This window comes from Bacidia gigantensis (assembly GCF_019456465.1).
Source record: "Bacidia gigantensis strain McMullin 20006 chromosome Unknown contig_295, whole genome shotgun sequence".
Taxonomy (NCBI): Eukaryota; Fungi; Ascomycota; class Lecanoromycetes; order Lecanorales; family Ramalinaceae; genus Bacidia; species Bacidia gigantensis.
In genome coordinates, this window is record NW_025408608.1 from 329086 (window position 1) to 348912 (window position 19827).

The 19827-nt window shown below is 49.7% G+C and overlaps 7 protein-coding genes across 7 annotated transcripts; 2 read left to right on the forward strand and 5 right to left on the reverse strand.

Annotated features, from left to right (window-relative positions):
- Positions 1-18: 18 nt before the first annotated feature.
- CGA1 (Glucoamylase 1 precursor (Glucan 1,4-alpha-glucosidase) (1,4-alpha-D-glucan glucohydrolase)) lies at positions 19-1363 on the forward strand (the record flags this gene model as incomplete). The annotated part of the gene is made up of 4 exons (XM_044816648.1): positions 19-136; positions 186-528; positions 647-1263; positions 1320-1363. 4 exons carry the CDS (start codon positions 19-21, stop codon positions 1361-1363), a joined length of 1122 nt encoding a protein of 373 aa, XP_044666013.1.
- A 2007-nt stretch (positions 1364-3370) lies between these two features.
- KY384_008160 (uncharacterized protein) lies at positions 3371-8263 on the reverse strand (the record flags this gene model as incomplete). Its single annotated transcript, XM_044816649.1, has 8 exons — positions 3371-4461; positions 4513-4600; positions 4648-4823; positions 4877-5102; positions 5409-7028; positions 7437-7764; positions 7856-8087; positions 8176-8263. 8 exons carry the CDS (start codon positions 8261-8263, stop codon positions 3371-3373), a joined length of 3849 nt encoding a protein of 1282 aa, XP_044666014.1.
- A 1276-nt stretch (positions 8264-9539) lies between these two features.
- On the reverse strand, positions 9540-11318 carry KY384_008161 (uncharacterized protein; the record flags this gene model as incomplete). The annotated part of the gene is made up of 6 exons (XM_044816650.1): positions 9540-9911; positions 9962-10264; positions 10311-10491; positions 10549-10967; positions 11023-11127; positions 11178-11318. The coding sequence occupies 6 exons, from the start codon at positions 11316-11318 to the stop codon at positions 9540-9542; spliced, it is 1521 nt and encodes a 506-aa protein (XP_044666015.1).
- A 1313-nt stretch (positions 11319-12631) lies between these two features.
- On the forward strand, positions 12632-13547 carry KY384_008162 (uncharacterized protein; the record flags this gene model as incomplete). Its single annotated transcript, XM_044816651.1, has 2 exons — positions 12632-12910; positions 12969-13547. The coding sequence occupies 2 exons, from the start codon at positions 12632-12634 to the stop codon at positions 13545-13547; spliced, it is 858 nt and encodes a 285-aa protein (XP_044666016.1).
- A 1059-nt stretch (positions 13548-14606) lies between these two features.
- On the reverse strand, positions 14607-16526 carry KY384_008163 (uncharacterized protein; the record flags this gene model as incomplete). The annotated part of the gene is made up of 3 exons (XM_044816652.1): positions 14607-15758; positions 15811-16410; positions 16470-16526. The coding sequence occupies 3 exons, from the start codon at positions 16524-16526 to the stop codon at positions 14607-14609; spliced, it is 1809 nt and encodes a 602-aa protein (XP_044666017.1).
- A 680-nt stretch (positions 16527-17206) lies between these two features.
- Positions 17207-17956, reverse strand: KY384_008164 (uncharacterized protein; the record flags this gene model as incomplete). Its single annotated transcript, XM_044816653.1, has 1 exon — positions 17207-17956. The coding sequence occupies one exon, from the start codon at positions 17954-17956 to the stop codon at positions 17207-17209; it is 750 nt and encodes a 249-aa protein (XP_044666018.1).
- A 348-nt stretch (positions 17957-18304) lies between these two features.
- KY384_008165 (uncharacterized protein) lies at positions 18305-19435 on the reverse strand (the record flags this gene model as incomplete). Its single annotated transcript, XM_044816654.1, has 3 exons — positions 18305-19180; positions 19235-19322; positions 19374-19435. The coding sequence occupies 3 exons, from the start codon at positions 19433-19435 to the stop codon at positions 18305-18307; spliced, it is 1026 nt and encodes a 341-aa protein (XP_044666019.1).
- Positions 19436-19827: the final 392 nt, after the last annotated feature.

Consider the following 19827-nt stretch of genomic DNA (forward strand, 5'->3'; position numbering starts at 1 on the left):
ATACCCTACGCTGCAAAGATGGGTTGCGGGATGAGCACAGAGGAGAGGGAGGGCAAGGAGAGGAATGAGCAGATTGAAAATCAATTAAAAAGGGATAAATTACTCCAGCGCAATGAAATAAAAATGCTTCTTCTCGGTAAGAAACTTGACCACATCTATATACTCAACTCTCATTGTCGCAACAGGAGCTGGAGAGTCTGGCAAATCAACAATCCTCAAACAAATGAAGCTCATTCATGAAGGAAGCTATTCAAGAGATGAGCGCGAGTCTTTCAAAGAGATCATATACAGCAATACCGTCCAGTCAATGCGCGTGATACTAGAGGCAATGGAATCCCTAGAACTACCTCTGGACGATCAACGATCCGAATACCACGTTCAAACCATTTTCATGCAACCCGCACAGATCGAAGGTGAAAGTCTGCCACCGGAGGTCGGAACTGCCATCAAAGAGCTGTGGAGAGATGGTGGAGTTCAACAATGCTTCCAACGATCACGAGAATACCAGCTGAATGACTCGGCCAAATAGTGAGTCATTTTCAGCACCTAAATCTACAGACAAGCTGCATACGTGTCTCATACAAGATATTACATTTCTGCCTCCAGGGCTCCAGGGAGGCCTTCCCAGAGCTAATGTGTTGAATAGCTACTTTGATTCCATCGACCGCATAGCACAACCCGACTATCTCCCCAACGATCAAGATGTGCTCCGATCTCGTGTCAAGACCACTGGCATTACGGAAACAACTTTCATCATCGGCGAACTCACATATCGTATGTTCGACGTCGGTGGTCAACGGTCAGAGCGCAAGAAGTGGATACATTGCTTTGAGAACGTGACCACCATCCTCTTCCTTGTCGCCATCTCCGAGTACGATCAACTTCTCTTCGAAGATGAGACAGTCAACCGAATGCAAGAGGCATTGACCCTTTTCGATTCGATCTGCAATTCGAGATGGTTTGTAAAAACGTCCATCATTCTGTTCTTGAACAAGATCGACAGGTTCAAGGAAAAACTTCCTGTTTCTCCAATGAAGAATTACTTCCCGGATTATGAAGGCAAGCTAGACCAGAATGGAACCAATGGACGAGCACATCAGAGATCTAATTTGGCTGAAGGTGGAGCGGATTACGCCGCAGCATGCGACTACATCCTCAACCGATTCGTTTCTCTAAATCAACATGAGACTAAACAGATCTATACCCATTTCACGTGCGCCACAGACACAACTCAGATCCGCTTTGTCATGGCGGCAGTGAACGGTCAGTCTTTCCCGAGGTCCCTCTACATCTAACATTTGCTAATTAGCCGTCCTTAGATATCATTATACAAGAAAACCTTCGTGATTGTGGTCTGTTATAGACCCAACCACCAACGAATGGAAGAGAAGCTGAATTTTATGGAGGCTTGATGTTCTGATGCTCCCGTCATCACGAACTCTCAAACGAAGCCATTTCTAGCATCTCGAGGCAAGCATCCAATCCTTTGTTTCCGCAGTAGTTGGGCGGGCATTGGAGAGCCTGTGAACCCTCCTTTACCGCCCACCAACTACAAAGCCCCCCATTCCTGTAGAGGACAGCTTACAATTCTCCTGTTACGAAGCGGTTCCTTTGCATTGACGACAAATTTCGACTGTTTCAGCACGCGGCGCATGTGGCCAGAATCGGGTTTGAAAAGGAGGCAGGCTTTTCACTTCTTCTGTCGGAGCTACTTCTCGTCGAATTACATTGATACCACTGGAAAAGAGGTGGGGCAGTAATATTTACGGCTCGTGCATCAGCTGAGGGTGGTGGTGTAGTATTGTATTGGGCTGGATTGTTCAGGGCAAGCAAGGAGTACAGAAGTCTACATTCCCCCGACCTTACTTGTCAACACGTGAGATTGTGCGGATTGTTAGCTTAATCAAAGACTTTTCACATGAGCGAGCCACATTCGATCATCAGAAAGCTTACTTTTCTACAACCACCCACCGAATCTTCGTTTCCTCCTCCACTCCTAATTATCTCCATCACGATGTAATTGTAATAACCCACCACCCACACCCTCAAGATAAACCATGCACCTCGAACCCCATCCTACAAACACTTCACCTCCCCCCTCTCCTCCATCCTTCAAACCCACCAATCCCAATATCAATACCAACACCAACACCAAATCCACATCCACCACACCCTCCCCTCCCTCCTCCCCCCTCCCCTTCCTAGACCCATCCCTCTTCACAGAACCACCAAGCTACCGCCCCCCACCTCCACAGGGACGATGTATAACGCACACCCTTCACTCCGGCCGCGTCCTATCGCTGAACCTCGTGGGGTATAATCCTTTGTGGGTATACTCCCCCTTTCCCCTTCACACTCCCCCACCAAAACTCAAGAAAGCTTACCCAGGCGGCTGCGGGTATACAGGGCCACCACATATGGAACGCCTCCCTGCTCCTCTCCTCCTACCTCGAGCGACACCCGGCCATCGTGCGCAACAAATGCGTGCTCGAGCTCGGGGCGGGCGCGGGGTTGTGCAGCATTGTCGCTGCGGCGGTAGGTGCGAGGACGGTGGTGAGCACGGATTTCCCGGATGGGGAATTGGTGGGGTGTTTGAGGGGGAATGTTGAGAGGAACTATAGGGGAGGGGGGGAGGGGAGGGTGGGTGTTAGAGGGTTGAGATGGGGGGATAGGGAGGGTGTGAGGGCCGTGCTGGATCTACTAACCACGAGAGAGGAAGAAAAGGGCGGAGGGCAAGAGGAGGGGGAGGGGAAAGATGTGGGGGGCGGTAGGGAAGGGTTCGACGTCCTCCTCCTCGCCGACCTCCTCTTCAACCATTCCTGCCATGAGGATCTTGTGGATACTATCCTTTTGACGCTGAAACGCCCTTCTCCCGACTCTTCTACCAACCATTCCTCCACCACCCCTTCTCCCACCGATTCTAAGCGGGAGCACAGCAAAGCATTAGTGCTCTTCACGCCCTACAGACCCTGGCTGATGGACAAGGATATGGCATTCTTCGATGTTTGCAGGAGAAGGGGGTTGGGAGTGAACAAGGTGCTGGAGGAGAAAGTGGAGAAGGTGATGTTTGAGGGTGATGAGGGGGATGAGGAGATTAGGAGGACGGTTTTTGGGTTTGAGGTTTTTGGGGGGGAGGGAGAAGGAGGAGGGGATAGGGAGGAAGGGGAGGGAAAGTGAGGATAGGTTGATGCTTTCAGGACAGAAATAGGAGGAGAGAGGGTCGAGATGAAGAGATGAAGTGCAGCGTTGATACATTGGGTGGACAATGAGTCTTGAGCTCTAGCGGCCAGTAATATTACATGTAGACCACCAGCCATAAGCCCCTGCTGCATAGCCAGCAATAAACCCGAAAAGCAGCTTTTCAGCACCGTTATGCATTACCATCAAACCCAGCCACTCCCTTGCCCTTCCCCTTCTTCCTCTTTCTCCCTCCTAGTGCATACAAGCTCGGAGCCACACACAAGGCGCAAGCAATACCCGTCAACAAAGTCACATTCTCCCACCCAATCTCTTCTACCAGCGCACTCCCCAGCACCGGTCCCAGCAGGCTTCCAGCCGCATACGCCATATTCATCTGCGCGTACGCCTGCGCATACACTCCCTTCTCACCGAAAACGCCAGGCTCTTGTTCCATCCTCTCATCCACCGCCTCCTTCGTCTCAATAAATACAGGGGTCAGAACCATGTCAACAGCTAGCCCAATGCAGAAGAGGAGAACGCAAAGACCGACGAGGCTAGCGACGCCATCGGTGTTGATCAGACGCAGCAGGATCCAGAACGGGCACAAGAAGGTGTAGCCGAGTGACACGATGATCTTGACCCCAAATCTGTCGGTCATGGCGCCCAGGATCGGGGAGCTGATGCTGGGAAGGAGAAGGAATACGCAGACGAGGCCGACCTCTTTGGAATTGTAATTGAAGAGGTTTTTGATGTAGAGGGGGAGGATGGTCTCAATTTCTGTGAGGACGAAGCTTTCCATGAAGGCGCCAAGGAGGGCTGTGAGGATTCGGGGCATGGTGAGAAGCTCGAAGAAGACAGGGAGGCGGAATGTGGATGTGGTCTTGTTGGCGTGTAGTTCGAGCAACGGGTCAAACTGTTGGAATCCGTGAGAAGTAATCTCTGAAGAGGAAGGGGAATTTACTTCTTCAGACTCGTGAGAAGTGTCTGATGTATATGAGCTGCAGTGCGAGGCTTCAGAGCTTTCCTCGCCTGGGGACGAGTCGGATGCCCGCCGGAAATCCTGTGGGGGTTCGGCGTCGTGGAAGGTTCCGTAGACTTGTTGGATCGCGCTTCCATTGGCGATAGGATGGTGAGGAATGTCTTCGTTGAGTAAAGCTACCTCTTGCTTTGGGTCAAGCATGAGAATCCTGAACACGAAATCGAGAGCTATCACAATGAAGGCGGAGAAGAACACAGCATTATAGCCATAGCTGTGATATATTGCTCCTCCAGCGACAGGACCTATGTCGACATTTAGCTCCGACCAAGCCCACCATGCTCTTTCTCACGTACCGGTGACCATTCCGAGAGCGATCATGAAAGTGACCCAGCCCATTGCGGGTCCAATCCCATTTTGTCCAACCGCATCTGCAAGGATAGCCTGTGCCCCATGTCAGTGAAGTTTAGACACCGCTGAATTGAGCATACTGTTCCCACGCAGTGTACAACGCCTGATGATGCACCTTGGACGAGTCGAGCAATGATAAGGACGGTGACGGAACGGCCGATGGCCAAGATGAAGGTTGCGCTTGCGAGTGCAATCAAACCAAGCATGTAGATCGGACGTCGGGACTTGCAATTATCGGCGAGGTAACCGGCGATAGCTATGGCTCCTTTGTCAGAGGGGAGGTTTGGGGGGGGCGTAAGAGGAACGAACGGGAACTGATGAGCAAGCCGCCGCCATATGCTCCTACAAAAACCCCGATCCATTTCTGAACGTCCGCTGGAGGAATGTGGATGTATTTCGTGAGAGCAAATGGCAATACCGGGATGACGAGACCGTACAAATAGGCATCTGTGAAGACAGCAAGGTCAATGACGATGTAGATGAACCATTTCGAAGACCGGAACTCCTGCAAACGAGACTTTTGATGCAGGAACCACTGCATAGATAGGGAATGCAGAGCACGAGAAAGAGCACGCTTCAAAATGACTGAAAGATAAGACAAAGACATGGTTGTGGTGGAAATCTTTTGGTGATGCAAGTGGAGAGCTTTCTGGATCCAGAAATGGACTGATTGGTTCGGCAGGACATGGGGGGCCGAGCAAAACCGCAGGAGCTGCTGGCCGGAAAAGGTTCAGATCTGTAGAGCTAAAGGCACTCTATCGAGTAACCTGCACCCTAGTCCTTCTGGCCCATTGCTTATTTGCGTCTGAGTGGCTCTGGTTTCCCTCCTATGTAGACGAACGAGAGTGTCGCAGTCACCAAGCACAGGGCCGCTACCTGTCAGACCGTTTAGCGCCTCCACCATACAATAAGATTCATATACAAGATCGATGATGCTTACCGCCAGATTCATATTTCCGTAGCCAATCGAATCCTTGAGGGCTCCACTGATGATTGGCCCCAGGGTCAGTCCTGCGCTGAAGACCATCGAGTTGAGGCCATAGAGCTGCGCATATGGTCCATTTGCTCCGAAGAAGCCAGGGTTGGCTTTATCATATTGCTGCACCACATATGATGCTTCGACTACTGAAGGCGAGCCAATCACCGCAAGACCAATGCCATTCAATGCAAGCAGCACACAGTAAATCATGATCTGATGCTTCCCGCCTGGGGTAGTAAGCCGCAGCAAGATCAAGACAGGCACCAGGTAGCCAAAGCCAATCACAGCAGCAGGCTTTGGCCCTCTCTTGTCCACGATCCAGCCTGCCACAGGCCCACCGATCAAGTATGGAAGGACCAACGCTATGAACAGTACACCGGCTTCGAGGGAGGAGAATCCATAGTAGTCTTGAGCAATAGTAGGCACTGTAGCATCAAACGTAGCAAGAAGTGTAGCCTGGTTGAGGGCGAGGAGCAGAGCAACAAGCAGTCTCGGGTCCTTGAGGCAGTAAAGCAGTGGGAATGAGCGGACGGCTCTGGGTTGTCCCTCTGGCACCTTGAACCGATCCGGATCTTCTTTCTTGAGTAATGGGTCTTCTTCTCCAGGCTCTTCGTCATTTTCTGTACCATTCGTCTGCTCTTCGTCCGCGTTGCCATCTCTTTGCCTATCCTCGTCTGGCATGTATTTTTTCGCTTCCTTCTTCTCAATGAGGAGAATCCGCATGATAAAGTCAATGGCGAGGATGGCTCCTCCGAGGCCGAACACCCCTCCATAACCCGCCTTAGAGTATAACACGCCCCCGAGTACTGGAGCCGCGAGCTCTCCAACGGATATGAAACCAAAGATGGATCCAATGATGACTCCCAGCCTGTCAGGGCCGACAGTGTCAAGGACCAATGCAAGCCCAATGGTCCACACTACGGCCGCACTGATCCCTTGTAGGACTCTTGCCACTGCCAGCACGGGTATAGACTTTCCGACCCCAAGCATAATGGTAGCCAGGAGGAGAGCGATGAGGCCCAGTAGGAAGGGCAATTGGCGAGACTTTGAGTAGCGATCTGCGATGATGCCAGCCACTGGAGAAAAGAAAACACTGGCTCCCGCATAAGCTGCGAGGAGGCCAGATACATGGCGCTGTATTTGATCATGTGGGAGATGGACACGGTCTGTCAACATGAATGGAAGAATAGGGACGACAATGCCGTAGAGGAAGAGGTCGGTGAACAGGCCAATGCCGACAGTACTGCAGATGAATAAGGTGCTAGATCGCCATCTGAGGCCCCAGGGAGGCGATTTGACTGCCATGAGGGAGCACTGTAGTCCTGCAGCGTAATTGATCTTTGATGGGAAACCGTTGAGACTTCCATCTGTTTTCCTTTGCGGGATGACATCACGATCTTTTATGCGACCACTGGGTCGTTCGATCAAGTTACTGCCTTTTGCTCTCCAATAGACTGCGATAGTAGCTTCTTCAAGGGAGTGCTATCTCGAGTGGGTTCCCAGCTTTGTCGTGGTAGAGCGATGGGTTCTCGTCGCCCGAGACCTTGGCTTACCTCCACTACCCCTTTTAGCCCAACCCGAAGCGACCATCATGGGAACGAGGCCCATTCCATGCCTCAAAGTCGATTCATTGATCTAGTCTAACATGATTATGTATCTTGTATATGGATTGGTACGACAACAGGATCCCTTTTCATTCATTTATCTCCAATATACAGTCCCAGTATCCTGGTCTCAAGTACAAAATCCCTCATCATTTCCCCTGAGTCTCACAGTACGGCGCCATCATCCTCTCCAACTGTCTCTGAGCATCGCAGAAAATCGCAAGTGCCTGCATGGCCAGGTCGTCAGCAACGCCCATTTGATCCGAGCCTTCAGTCAAACACATACGGCCTGTAGTCTCCCATCTTGATGTTCCTTCTCATGTAATTTCCTGAACAAATCTTCGTCCTTTCCGAAATGCACGGTGTCCCATTGAGTTTGAGGTGGCTCGTCAAACATCGACTTTGTTGCAGCCGTTTCGTCCGCGTTGAACTTCATCTCGTTCAGCTCTCGCAATATTTTCGGAGCAACTGTCATATGATCTACTCCAGCAAGTCTCATTGCGTCGCCTGGAGTCGTCAGACTAGCTGGGAGGACTTTGGTACGGTAATTGTGCGTTTTGTAGTATCCTTGAGCAGACGCTGGAAGTTGAAAGAGCGGATTGATGTCTTTATACCTGCGGGAGTACGTGATAAGTCGTAAGTCATGTTTTTACGAAAAGACAACAGGTATCTTGAAAAAGGAACGCAAATGGTTTGCCCGCTTACGATTCGTCGACTTGCACTCTCAGATCGTACACGTACGGTGCGATGTACGTGCAATTGACCTCTCCAGCCAACACGGCCTGGGGCATTGTGAAAAGCGTTGTGGCAAGCGTTGCAATGCCTTCGGCTTCCAGGATACGGCAAGCTTGGAGGCCTTCCCAAGTGCTCGGAACCTTGATACAGATCCTTTTCGCATCAGCTCGAGGATCTATGGCGTTCACGTGGCTTATGATACCTTGTATGAGGTCAGCATTTAGGCATGCTAAGCACAACTAGGTAGAAGTCGTTTCAGTGTCGCTTGGGGCATGCTCTGGGGCACTTACGTCGGGCATTATCAACAGTCTTTTCCATATCATCCGGGAATGTTGGGTTTGTCTGTACATGTGCGAAGCCTTGAAGATGTGGTACCATTTTCAGGGCGAGGCATGTCATCTTCAAGTCAATACTCAGCAAAAATGGACATACGCAACAAAGATCTTGACTGATTTGCTTACTACTATTTCGACCGCTAATTCGGCAACATTGACCCCTGGGAACCGGCCATGAATGTCAGAAGCCAATCTCCCCGAATTAGTTAGCAAACCTGCATGCTGTTTATTTTTCAATTCATGATAAGCAATGACTTGATTCGAAGTAGCATCTTGAAACGGTCCAAGGTCTTTCGCTACAGTTTCGTCGAGTGTGTCACAATCAACTGCAGTACGTGATCGAAGCTGATCAAGCAGGGTCGGAAAGGAAGACATCGTTGATATAGATGAGATTCAATCGATGAAAGTTGATCTGTGGACATACGATGAGACCCAACGTCATTCTCTCGGAGTCGGCCGAAACCTAGGCGTTCAGGCGAGTCAAAAATGCATAATTCCCCGACGGAGAAGGATACTTGCTTTCGCTTTGGGTGGCCAGACATACTGCCTTTGCCGTAACAAAAATCCATCAATCCCTTGCCATGTGTCTTCATGTCCCAATAGACTGAATGCTAGAATTTTGAAGATAAAAGCCTCTTCTCGATGCTATGGCAAATGAAACCTATCAAATAGAATCGTCTTTCCTGTCCACGGAGTTGGGGTGGATGAGCTGTGGTACCAAAACGTGAGATATCAGTCAGTGTATTTTGTAAATTGCGTCTTCCCACAGGTCATTGTCAAATGTGAAGCCGTGAACGTCGATCTGATCAAGTCGAACAAGGACAACATGTTGCTTTATGTTTCGAAACACGTTACTGAGTAGAAGAGACTACATAGAAGCACTCACCACGGAAGGTTGAGACAGATCTCGGGCGTTGATTCACTCTTTGAAGCTGGCATAGATCGCATGCAACCATTTTGAATATTCAACGTCTTACAGGAGTCGATCTGACAGAGAAATAACGCAGCAAACAGTGCAACTCAAACAATTTCTGTTAGTCATCTTCCAATCATGAAGCGACGTTGGTGCTTTGACCAGAATCTTGGTGAAATGGTCGTATTGTAACGAGCATGAGCTATGTCGCAATCCATGCGAGTGTATATACGCTGTTCAAAAGACCACCCTGGCCTGCTAGATGCCTTGAAATTGCCTCCAAAATCGTTCTCATACATATGAAGCCGACGTTGCGTCTAGTTGATAGACATTAGGCCAATGATGGCAGGGTGATGCGTGACGCTCTTGTAGATGTTGAACTCACAAAGCGTCAGTCAGCGCCAACCTAAGTCTTACCGTCATCATTGGCGAATGCCGTTGCATCTCCCTTAACCTGTAAGTTGTTAAGCTTTCCGTAAGCAGGTTGCCAGCCAACGGTTCGCTCTAGCTCAAGTAGTTGCTTCGCTTCGGCACTCCTCCACCAACTCTTTCCCTCACCAGGGTAGCTGAATTGCTCCATACTCTCAGGTTTGATGTGTACACTGTAGCCTGGCGCCGTTGGGGTTACATGGTACCCGTCCTTGATGGCTGCTGGGTTATAAAAGTGTTCATGGAGCGCATCAATGTACTCAACCACGGTCGTGTTGCCAGTTACAACGAGGTAGTCGATTGTCACAACGTGTTGTGTGTACTCTGGTAGGCCGACACCACCGATATGCTATGGAATGTAAGTGCAAAACATGAATGTGGCTGCATCGACAAGCTCACGGGATGGATGGGTATATTGAACTTAGCAGCTAGCAGAAGCACTGCAAGCACCTCATTCAACCCTCCAAGCCGGCATGCATCAGTCTGCACATAATCAAGCGCTTTGGCCTGCATGAATTGTTTGAACATGATACGGTTCTGGCAATGCTCGCCACTAGCGACCTTGATGTTGTGCTTGCGAATCTGCTCCTTAATCGTGGCATGCCCTAGAATGTCATCTGGAGAAGTCGGCTCCTCAATGAAGAGTGGTTTGTACTCCGCGAGTTGAGCCAAGTACGGTTCAGCCTCATTGACTGACCAGATCTACTTGCATTAGATTGGCGCCCTGAGGCTGAACAAACGAGCTAACCTGATTTGAGTCAAGCATGAGAACGTCGTCCCATCCGTTCACCTCTCGGAAGAGCTTCATTCTGCGCAAATCACGCTCAATGTCGCCTCCGACTTTGATTTTGTAGTGATGGAAGCCGTCTTTTTTCGCTTGAATCAGCAGCTCCTTCATCTTGTCGTCGGAATAGCCAAGCCACGAGCATCTTTACGCGTATTAAATGAAAGCCCAATACCATTCTCGCAGCGGTACAAAGACTCACGAAGTTGTATAGATCGGCACCGCTTTATTTTGCTCTACTACCTTCAAGCGTTCTTCTTTGCCTTCTTGCTTTTTTCGAAGCAGCTCAATACCTTCTTCAGGTGTCAAAGCGTCAGTAATGTATCGGAAATCAATACAATTTACGAACTCCTCTGGTGTCAAGTCGGCAACAAGACGCCAGATTGGCTTTCCCAGGGATTTGGCCCAAAGATCCCATATGGCATTCATGATGGCAGAGTGAGCCAAATGGACGACGCCTTTCTCAGGTCCTACCCATCGCATTTGCCCGTCTGAGACCAGATATCTCCAGGTCTTGCCCATGTTGGAGGTAAGGGAAGCCAGGGACCGGCCCATCAATAAAGGTGCAAGCATCTCGATGGCCTTACAGATGAGCTCATTTCCTCTGCCGATCGTGAACGTCTATTCATGCCGTATCAGCACAACATACTCACCCGGTCCGCTAGAGGCGACTGACAATTCCGTGGCCTTCGAGGTCCGAATTTGTCTTCAAGACCAGATACGGATTTGCAAAGTCCACGGCGCCATTCATGGCGTCCGATCCTTCATCCTTAAGAGAGGTCTGTACTACATTAGTGGTAGATAGTCTGGCAATGATGATCCCAAAATTACTGGAAAGCGAATGTCCTTCGTATAGAAGTCAGTGATCACAATTGAGTCAATTCCATTGGCTCCATTGGTTCCGTTGGTATAGCCATTTGTTCCGGCTCCATTGGCAGCAGGCGGCCCTGGGTCTACAGCAGACGGTGGCATTTCGAGTCTTTAAATTCTCTTCGATTAGTGGCAGCAGAGATGGCGGGTTTTCTTTTCAGACAGTGGGTGTCTCGAGGGAATTTTCCAATTTTCATGGCGAGAACTCGACTTTTAACACTGGCAGTAGTGGGAACACGCATATTGGTTGGGCGACTAAGGTCACAAGTTTTGCATTAGCACTTCTGGCTGAAGGCTACCAAGATCCTTGGAGGTTGCAGATATCCGTGAATGTGTAGCCGACGTCAATCCTGTGGATACCGATCTCTCGATAATGACTGGAGGAGCTGTAAGCGTAGCCAATTGACTCTCACCACAGGCATATATTGCCTATCAAGCATTATGCAAGGGATCTAGGCTTTCCCCAGAGAGTGTTGGAGGCCTGATGGGTGGAAACCTGTTGCATGCTGGTACGTTCAAAGGGGACTCGCTCTGCTAAGCCTAGTGCTGAACATCAGCAACAGAAATGTCTGCAAGCACGGTCGTCTTTGCCAGACTATCCATGCCAAGCGTAACCTGACGAGTGCTCTAGATATTTTGTAAAGGCTAAACCCCACAGAGCGGGCCAAATTGCGCAAGAAGTGGGATCTCGTGCTGTTTGATTTGCTGACTCTTCTATGGTAGCAGATAACATAATCAATCACTAGAGGACCCTGTTCCGGGCATTCTCGCACTGTTCGCGTACCAACATTTTCGCCCAGGGCAGTCCTCTTGCCTGCTTTGCCTAGGTCTGCAAACTGTTCAAGCCTTGCGAGTATGACTGAGCCCTAAGCAGTGGATCTGAACTCTATGCAGGCCCGAGGCGCCCAAGTGCTGCGTGGTAGAACATGCGAAACCTTGTAGTTGTAGCGGGAGCTGTCAATCACAAATGCCTGATATGAGATCGCATCTTTCAGCAGATCTCCAGAAGATTGGGAGAAAGCTGGACAGGGTGATGTGATGTTTACTGAGTCTGGATTTGATGACGTCTGGTGTTTCCGTGCACCTAAGATCAGAGAACGAAGGTCATTGATCAATACTGCTGCAGACTCAACCCCACCTTTCCGGTTGTCCTGCAGGCAAACTTTAAGCCGAACACACACGACTGGATTGCGTTAGGGCAATAGCTAAAGTGGCTTGACATGGGGTTTCCGATATGTTGCGGACGAGTGAATGAACTGGTCGGAAGACCAACAACTTGGTCGTTTCGGGTCGGAATAATGATGTTGCGGGAGATCAATCGATACGTCCGAGGATCCTGAGAAGACATATGACCATACATTTTTGGTACACTAGATGGATGGAGAGGTCTGCTAAACCCATCGAATCGACTCATCATGGCCTCACACAGTCTCTTCCCCTCGTTTCTAGATAGCTCCAACTCTCCGGTGCCGAATAGTGCCACAAGGCTTGCTCCTTCACCAATGAACCAACAGCAACCAAGTAATCACATCAATGGCAACGGTGCTTCGATTAATGGGATGCCGATGAGTGCTGGGCAGCAAATGGACGTCAATCTACTATACCAGAAAGTCCTCGAACTCAGTGATCTCCTACGAGAAAATCGAGAGAAAACGTCTGGAATTGTTGCCGGTGCTGAAGAGCTTGCTGTATGCGTCCCAGATCCCTAAAGCGCTTTCCGGATCCCAAATGGCTGATTATATGGGATTCCAGACAAGAGCTGCAGCCAATGGGGCATCTCCATCTTTGCAAGAAGCCAATGCCGAAGTAGCCAGTGCGTCTTCACACCTATCTCAACTCTTTAATTATACTAAATACCAGCCCATAGCTGCCAGGATAGCTGATCTTGAGCGTCGACTTGCTACCGAACAACATAAGGTCCTGATACTAATCCAGGAGCAAAAAGAGAACACATCGTTGATTGGCGAATGGGAGAACAAAGTAGGCGAGCTCGTCGAGAAAGTCCGAGAACATACTTTCGACAACAAAAGCGAACTCAATGCCCAAGCCAGGCACTACAATGGTTTGTTACAGGAGGAGAAGGACGCCCATCTGCAGGCACGTATCGAGAAAGACGAGTGGCATGCCAAATTTATGCGAGCGGTCGCCATGATGAGGGAGTCTTACCGATTGAGATGTGAAGAAGAAGAGGTCCCGCTGAGGGTGGTGAGTGGATTGCAAAATGAGGTCAGGGCTCTGAGAAGTGCGTTAGGAATGGAGTCAGAAAGGGTCGAAGAAGAGTATGGGTGGGAAATACTGAAGGATGCGCCTGGTGGGCCTGGAGAGGTCTGAACATTTGGTGCTGGCAACTTCGATCATTTAAGCGTGGCATTTATGTGATACCCCAGACATTTCTCTCAAATCTTATACAATTTCCACAGCTGGCTGCTGACAGCCCAGCGTCTTGCTGACTTGATGCTCCTCGACGCGCCTTAACATCATTGACATTCCCTCTTCCTTTCTCCTAACACCAAAGAGTCATGTGCAAAGGCTTCTCCTCTTCCGGGCACACTCAAAGATCTTCATCCGACTCCTGTTGCCCTTGGAAACCTTGTCAAAGCTGTCCAACAATGGCCAACTAATTGCTCCTCTGCCCTCCCTTTGCCGCTCGAATCTCATCCATCTTCTGCACCCTTTTCTTAAACTCCATATACTGGCATTTCTCGTACGAATGTCTCTCTGTCTGCTCGGCGATTAGTCGCTACACTTGCAACCACGCCGTCCCCACCCCTCGCCCCTCAATGGCAGCTCGGCCCCTATGGTCACCATCCTCCAAGCAGTATCAAAATTGGCAGGGGAGAACCCACCTCACATTTCCACGGTAAATAATACTCTTCGAATCTGCACCGATTCAGCGGGATGAGAAGGTGGGCGCAGCTGTCTCTGTAGGCGAGTGGGAGGCGGGCGGCGGACATTTCTTCCCTCGTCGCTCTTCCTGAGCTCATAACTATCTGTCAGCTCAGGCATCTCAAAGAAAGCGTCTTACGATAGGCGCTCTGAGGACGGAAAATGGAGAGCAGGTAGATTAGGGTAAGCATTTGGTAGGACTCACTTGGCTCTGAAGGCTCTGAAGGACTGATGCCGAGGGCACCCTCCACCTTTTCGGCCACTGCCTCTGTCACGGTCATTGTTGAGTTGTGGCTCGAGCAATTGAGCTGAGGAGCGTCGTCTGCGATTGTTGAAAATTGGCGAATCAGAGGTGAGAGAGAGGGCAGACATGCGGCTAGCCTTTTTCGGTCATGCCAAGACAAGCATATTATTGATATCTGGGGAAAACTCCATTTTGATAACAATATATGTCCATGTAGATCTTTGAAGTGAGAGGGAAGCATTCAACAAATATTCTTTGGCTTATACTTCAAAAATTTCTCCCACTCCTCCGCCGCCAACCTTCCTTAAATCAACGATATCCATCCTCCACCCTTGCCAATCCTTCAACCCTCGCTTGATGTCCCTAACCCGTTCAATTCTACTCTGCGCCTCCTCCTGCTGTGCCTGCAAGAAGGCCGTCTCATCGAAAGCACCGTCATCAAACTCATCCAAAAGGTCATCCTGGCCCTTCCCGCCAGTGAACGCACTTATACCACTGTTCAGTACATCCGAGAAGCTTGAGCCTTGTTTACTCGTTGTCGTTTTACCGCCCATACTCGGTCTTCGAAGATTCGAAAGGGTAGGGCCACTGAGATCGACATCATCGAATTTCCCTCCCGTGCTCGTCATGCTGTCAGAACCGTCCATACCCCCTTGCATGTCTCGCCGTTTGTCCCGCCAGACTCCTCGGCGGAGCTCGAAAACTTCTGTCTCTAAATCGCGGACCGTAGTTTCAAGCTTTCTCCGCTCGCCGTCTTCGAGTTCGTCCAGAGCCTCGTCGTCTGCGCCGGCGGCAGAGTCGTGTTTTCTTAGCCGCTCACGCTCTTCCCGCAACTTGAGGTTGTCGTTTTCTAGACTCGCCAATCGTCGGTGAAATCTTATAGTTTCTTTCTCGAGCCGCTCTCGCTCTCGCTCGGATGCTTGCCGGCGGCCATCAGCGTCTTTGTGCATATTGGTTAGGGCTTGCAATTTCTTCTCGAGCGCATCGATACGTTTGAGAGAATCGCCTGCTGACTTCTTGGAGTCCTCGGCTTCGAGCTCTAGGCCTCTGATTTTGGTTTTTACTGAGGTTTTGTCGGTACCTTCCCGCAACGCCTTCTCGGAAGCCCGTTCTAAGTTCTTTTTTGCGTCGGCTAACTCCCGTTGAGCGGCCCCTGCAGCTCGTTCTGCTCGGTTGAGTTTCTCTTCCAACGCTTTGACTTGCTCCCTATGAGAAGTGTTGGAGACTTGTGATCGCAAATTGGAGATCTCCATTTCCATAGACTCTATAGTGGAAGCTTTCGAGTCGAGTTGCGATTGGAGGGACTGAATAGGATTGGAGGCATTAGCCTGACTGGGCGATGAAGCGTGACGCTTCGAGGATTGAGACTGTAATTGAGAGTATTGGCGTTGGAGAGAAGCGTTTTCTTGGCGCTAATAATGTGTTCAGCTTCGTATGCATAAAAGGAGATAGCAACAGTGATACCGTCTTGTTCAACTCTTCTGTCAGGCTTTCCAGCCGCTTCGCTTTTGACTTAAGCTCTGCGACCTCTCCACTTGCCTCTCGTAGCTCTTCCAGCTCTTCTTCGGCCTTCCTCCATTTCTGTTCCGCTTCTTGAAGCTCTTTAGCCAGACGTTTATTCTCTCTCTCCAGCTCATCCAATCGCGCAGCTTGCTTTCGATATATGTTGACTGACTCCGCATCAGGCGAGAAAGCCCCCAATTCTGGCGACTTTGCACCGTTTGCGCTAGGTGACAATGGGCCTTGCGAAAGCGATGTCCTCCGAAATGATGACGACCTCATCCTAGACTGCAGACTCAAAGAAGCTTGGCGGTTGTGTGGTAGTTTATCTGGAGTCTCAATCTTAGGCTCCGATGATACACTCTCCGCGGAGTCGGCTTGATCCTTCATAATTTGGTCCTTTCCATCTGACTCTTCCTGACGTTGCTCGACATCTTCCGTAGATACTTCCTCGCCAGCCGCTGGGGCACCTGATCTTTCACTGGGATTTTCCGGTAAGTCATCTTTCTTCTTCGTTGCTCCAACTTTGCCCCCTTTCCCTTTTTGTTTCTTCAATTGATCATACTGTCACTCAAGACGCGTGAGAAGGTCGGGCTCAAAATTTAGTGGCAATTGCTTCTCACCCGTTTCTTTGCAGCAGCGAGCTTTTCGGCCTTTTCTTTCTCGTCGACATCCGCCATGTTTGTTTACGTTTACGTTTGCTTCTGATTTTGATTTTATTTCGCTCAATCCATACTGCCAGATGTCATCAACTTGCAGCTACCAACTAAGTGTGGGGCAAGACATACTTCGAAAGGTGTCCACTAGTAGTATATGCAATTATTGTATTACTTGATAGAACATCGCGATCAGTAACAAGAAGCTGCTTAGATATTGTGCACGACAGGAATGAAGTTTTGATATTGAAGGTTGTCCAGTCTAAGAGCCCAGACATGCACCTAAAGTTTAGCGGCAAGGGTCCTTAGAACATTGATTGATGTTTGCCCAATATGGAGGCTGGAACATAGAGTTCCGGGGGTCTTTTAGTGCAATGGCCCCGGAGCTACAGCTTGCTTAAGGCTGCTGCTCAGTGCTAATCTGGCTTTCTACGATTGTATGCTCAACATACTCCTTTAATACTCGATGAATAATGATTTGCATGGTACGAAACAATTAACGGTCAGCTTTCGACATAGACATAACTTCACTGAACGAAAGCTATTCTCTTCTCGTCAATTGGAAGCTTCAGCATTAAAATATTGAAAAATCTAAGGAATGTAAGATTTCTCTTCAACTTTCATTAAGCTCCCTCATCTCTCGTTCTCTCAACTCTCTTATGACCCTCCAGGACTCTATCATTCAGCACAGTTCCCTAGCTCCTTCATCCGTCCTTGATTCTCGTTCCCTTCTCATTACTTGAAGCCCTCAGGAAATCCCACCATGTGGTAAGGAAGACTCTCATCGTTGCCGCGCGTGCCGCAAACTTCGACTTTCTCTCAGCAAACACACGTTTCTCACTAGACGGGGCAGCGGCTTCTGCTCTCCCCTCAGCTTCCGCCAATGCCGCTGCGATCTTAGGGTCGTAATCGCCCGGTGGTGGCATATATCTGTACCTACTTCCAATGGTTACTGTGGCGAAGACTGTGAATCCCGGGTACGGGATCGACTGAATGTTGACATTCTCAAAAGTCACATAAGTGAGGAGAGACAATATTTCGAGCGTAGCGTACCCGCCGATGCCATAAGATGCAACGCATTCCGACATCAGGTGTCCTGCCAGGCTGCGGATGAGATTAGGACGAAGGGCAATGGAAAGTACGGCAGAGGCTCGGAAAGGGCCAGCAGGCTCGACGCTGATAGCTACGAGATTGTGTTGCACTGTGAATGGAAGGTTGAAGAGCGCGCTGGGTTGGTTTATCAAGTAGTGGACTGGGTCGGCGCCCGTGCGCAGTTTTGCGATTGCGGAAGTGGCATCGTCGAGAAGCAGATTTGAGCCGTAAAAGCTGTCGCATATGGAGAAGTCGGGGCGGATTGGTAAGGTTGGGTTCGGTGGGAGGAAGGTAGTAATGTTCAAGTCGGGGAGGGCAGAGATAGATGTAAGGTTAAATGGATTGCTGTCTGTGAGAATCATTTTTCACCTCAATATTACGTGACAAAATATGCTTCAGTCAAAACTCGAGAGCCTTTCTTTTGATGGACTGTCGTGGAATGACGGTGAGGCGAGACGAGGTCACAGGCCGTTGGCAGAACCTTTTCTCTACTGATGGCATCGAGCAGGGCTTGAAACACCTGCCGGGTATTGAAGTGTAATAGCCAAAAGAATTGGTCTCAGTGAAACCTGCATACTGGCGTAAGGTAAGACTTCTTCTTGTCGGAGAATTGACAATCAATGCCTGCGAAGCCTGTGCAAGGACTGTCTCTCAATCTGTTGAGAGATATGATTATCACCTGGTTGCTCTGGGAGCAACTAAAGAGAAGCTCATAGATACTCTTTCTTCTTGCTTGTTCTCGTATAGTTGTTCATATGCCATTCCTTATCCCCGTTTTTGTTCTCAAGCGTGCCGCCTCTGATCTCAAAGAGTCGCATAGTCATTCTTGGACCAACTTCAGCGAGCTCTACGCTCTGATAGCTCGTCCTGACAAAGACATGGTGTCGTACTTCGATGCTGTCTTCGATGTTCTTAAATGTAACGACCCGGTTGCCCACTTTTTGGTTACTTGTGGCGGCTTCTCGGGGTGGGAAAAGATGCTTCAGGATTTGAACAACTCGCTTGCCGAGAGGAGTGTTGAAATTATCAAATATTAGATGTGGATACGACTCGCTCACTGTTCCCCTGCTTGAATTTGGAATGTCATGACGGAGCATGACATTGTGCAGAGAGAACGATGCAGTAGGTCCGTGCGGGAGATGGGATACTGTGAGCGCTGTGGGCACACCTCTATGCTCGTGAAGTAGTATCAAGTCTGTGACCGATGATGAATTGGCAGAAGCGACAAGATTGGGAAGAATGAGAGTCCCTCGATTCAAGCGGATGGAGGTCGGTAGGATAAGGCGGACTTCCTTTGCAAAAGCAGATAGTCGCGTTGATGGGGAGCGCGAGGTTGTGACTAGAGGTCTCGGATCAATGATGCCAGAGAGGTGTGCATATTCATCGTCAATGTCCGCATGTGCCTCAGCTGTCTCGTCAAACTTGTAGTCCTCGCGGAGGGTCCTGTCGTTTGCTATAGATGGATCCAGGGGCTTTCCTGTAGCAAGCGATACCTTGAGCTTAGCTCTTCTTTCTGCTGTCTCTGCATCTTTCAGAAGTAGTGCTCGACGGTAGAGGTAGTCTCGTCTTTGGCGAGCTTGCCGTCTCTATTAGATCTAAGTCAGCCGCATTCCTCAGCCGTCTAAACTGACTTATCTCACAATCATGTTTGTAAGCTGCTCTGGACATTCGTCTACAATGACCTCGAGGTTGTGACCGGTAGACGCACACTTGCCGCGGTGAATTTGGCTGTGGCACTTTAGCAAAAATTTTGGTGGGGCAAACAAAGTTCAGACAAACATTTTGCCGCTCGTCAGAGCCTCACTTCTCCTTCCCTCTAAGCTTCTCCTGACCACACTCATTTACCATCAAGTTGGGGAGGAGGCGAGTTTTATCACTTCTATTTGCTAGAGTTGGAGTGACCGTTGGGTCCATCTCAGCTTGATCGCACCGCTCGTCACCGCCCCAATCACCAAAACATAAGGGCAACATGGAGGGCGCATTCACACATCTAGGGAACCATCTCATTTCGGACTCAGCTTCGACCATCAATGCCGGAGATGATCTTTCAACCATAGATCCAGATGAGAGCATCCTCGATCGTGAGTACGGGAGAGGCAACCTATCTGGTGGGCCAAGGAGGCGCCGTCATGATGATGAAGATGAAGGGACGGAGGTATTCGATGATGATGATACAGAAAGTGTGGTGAGCGTGCCAGTAGACGGCGTGAATGGGAAGGCACCAGCGGGGGCA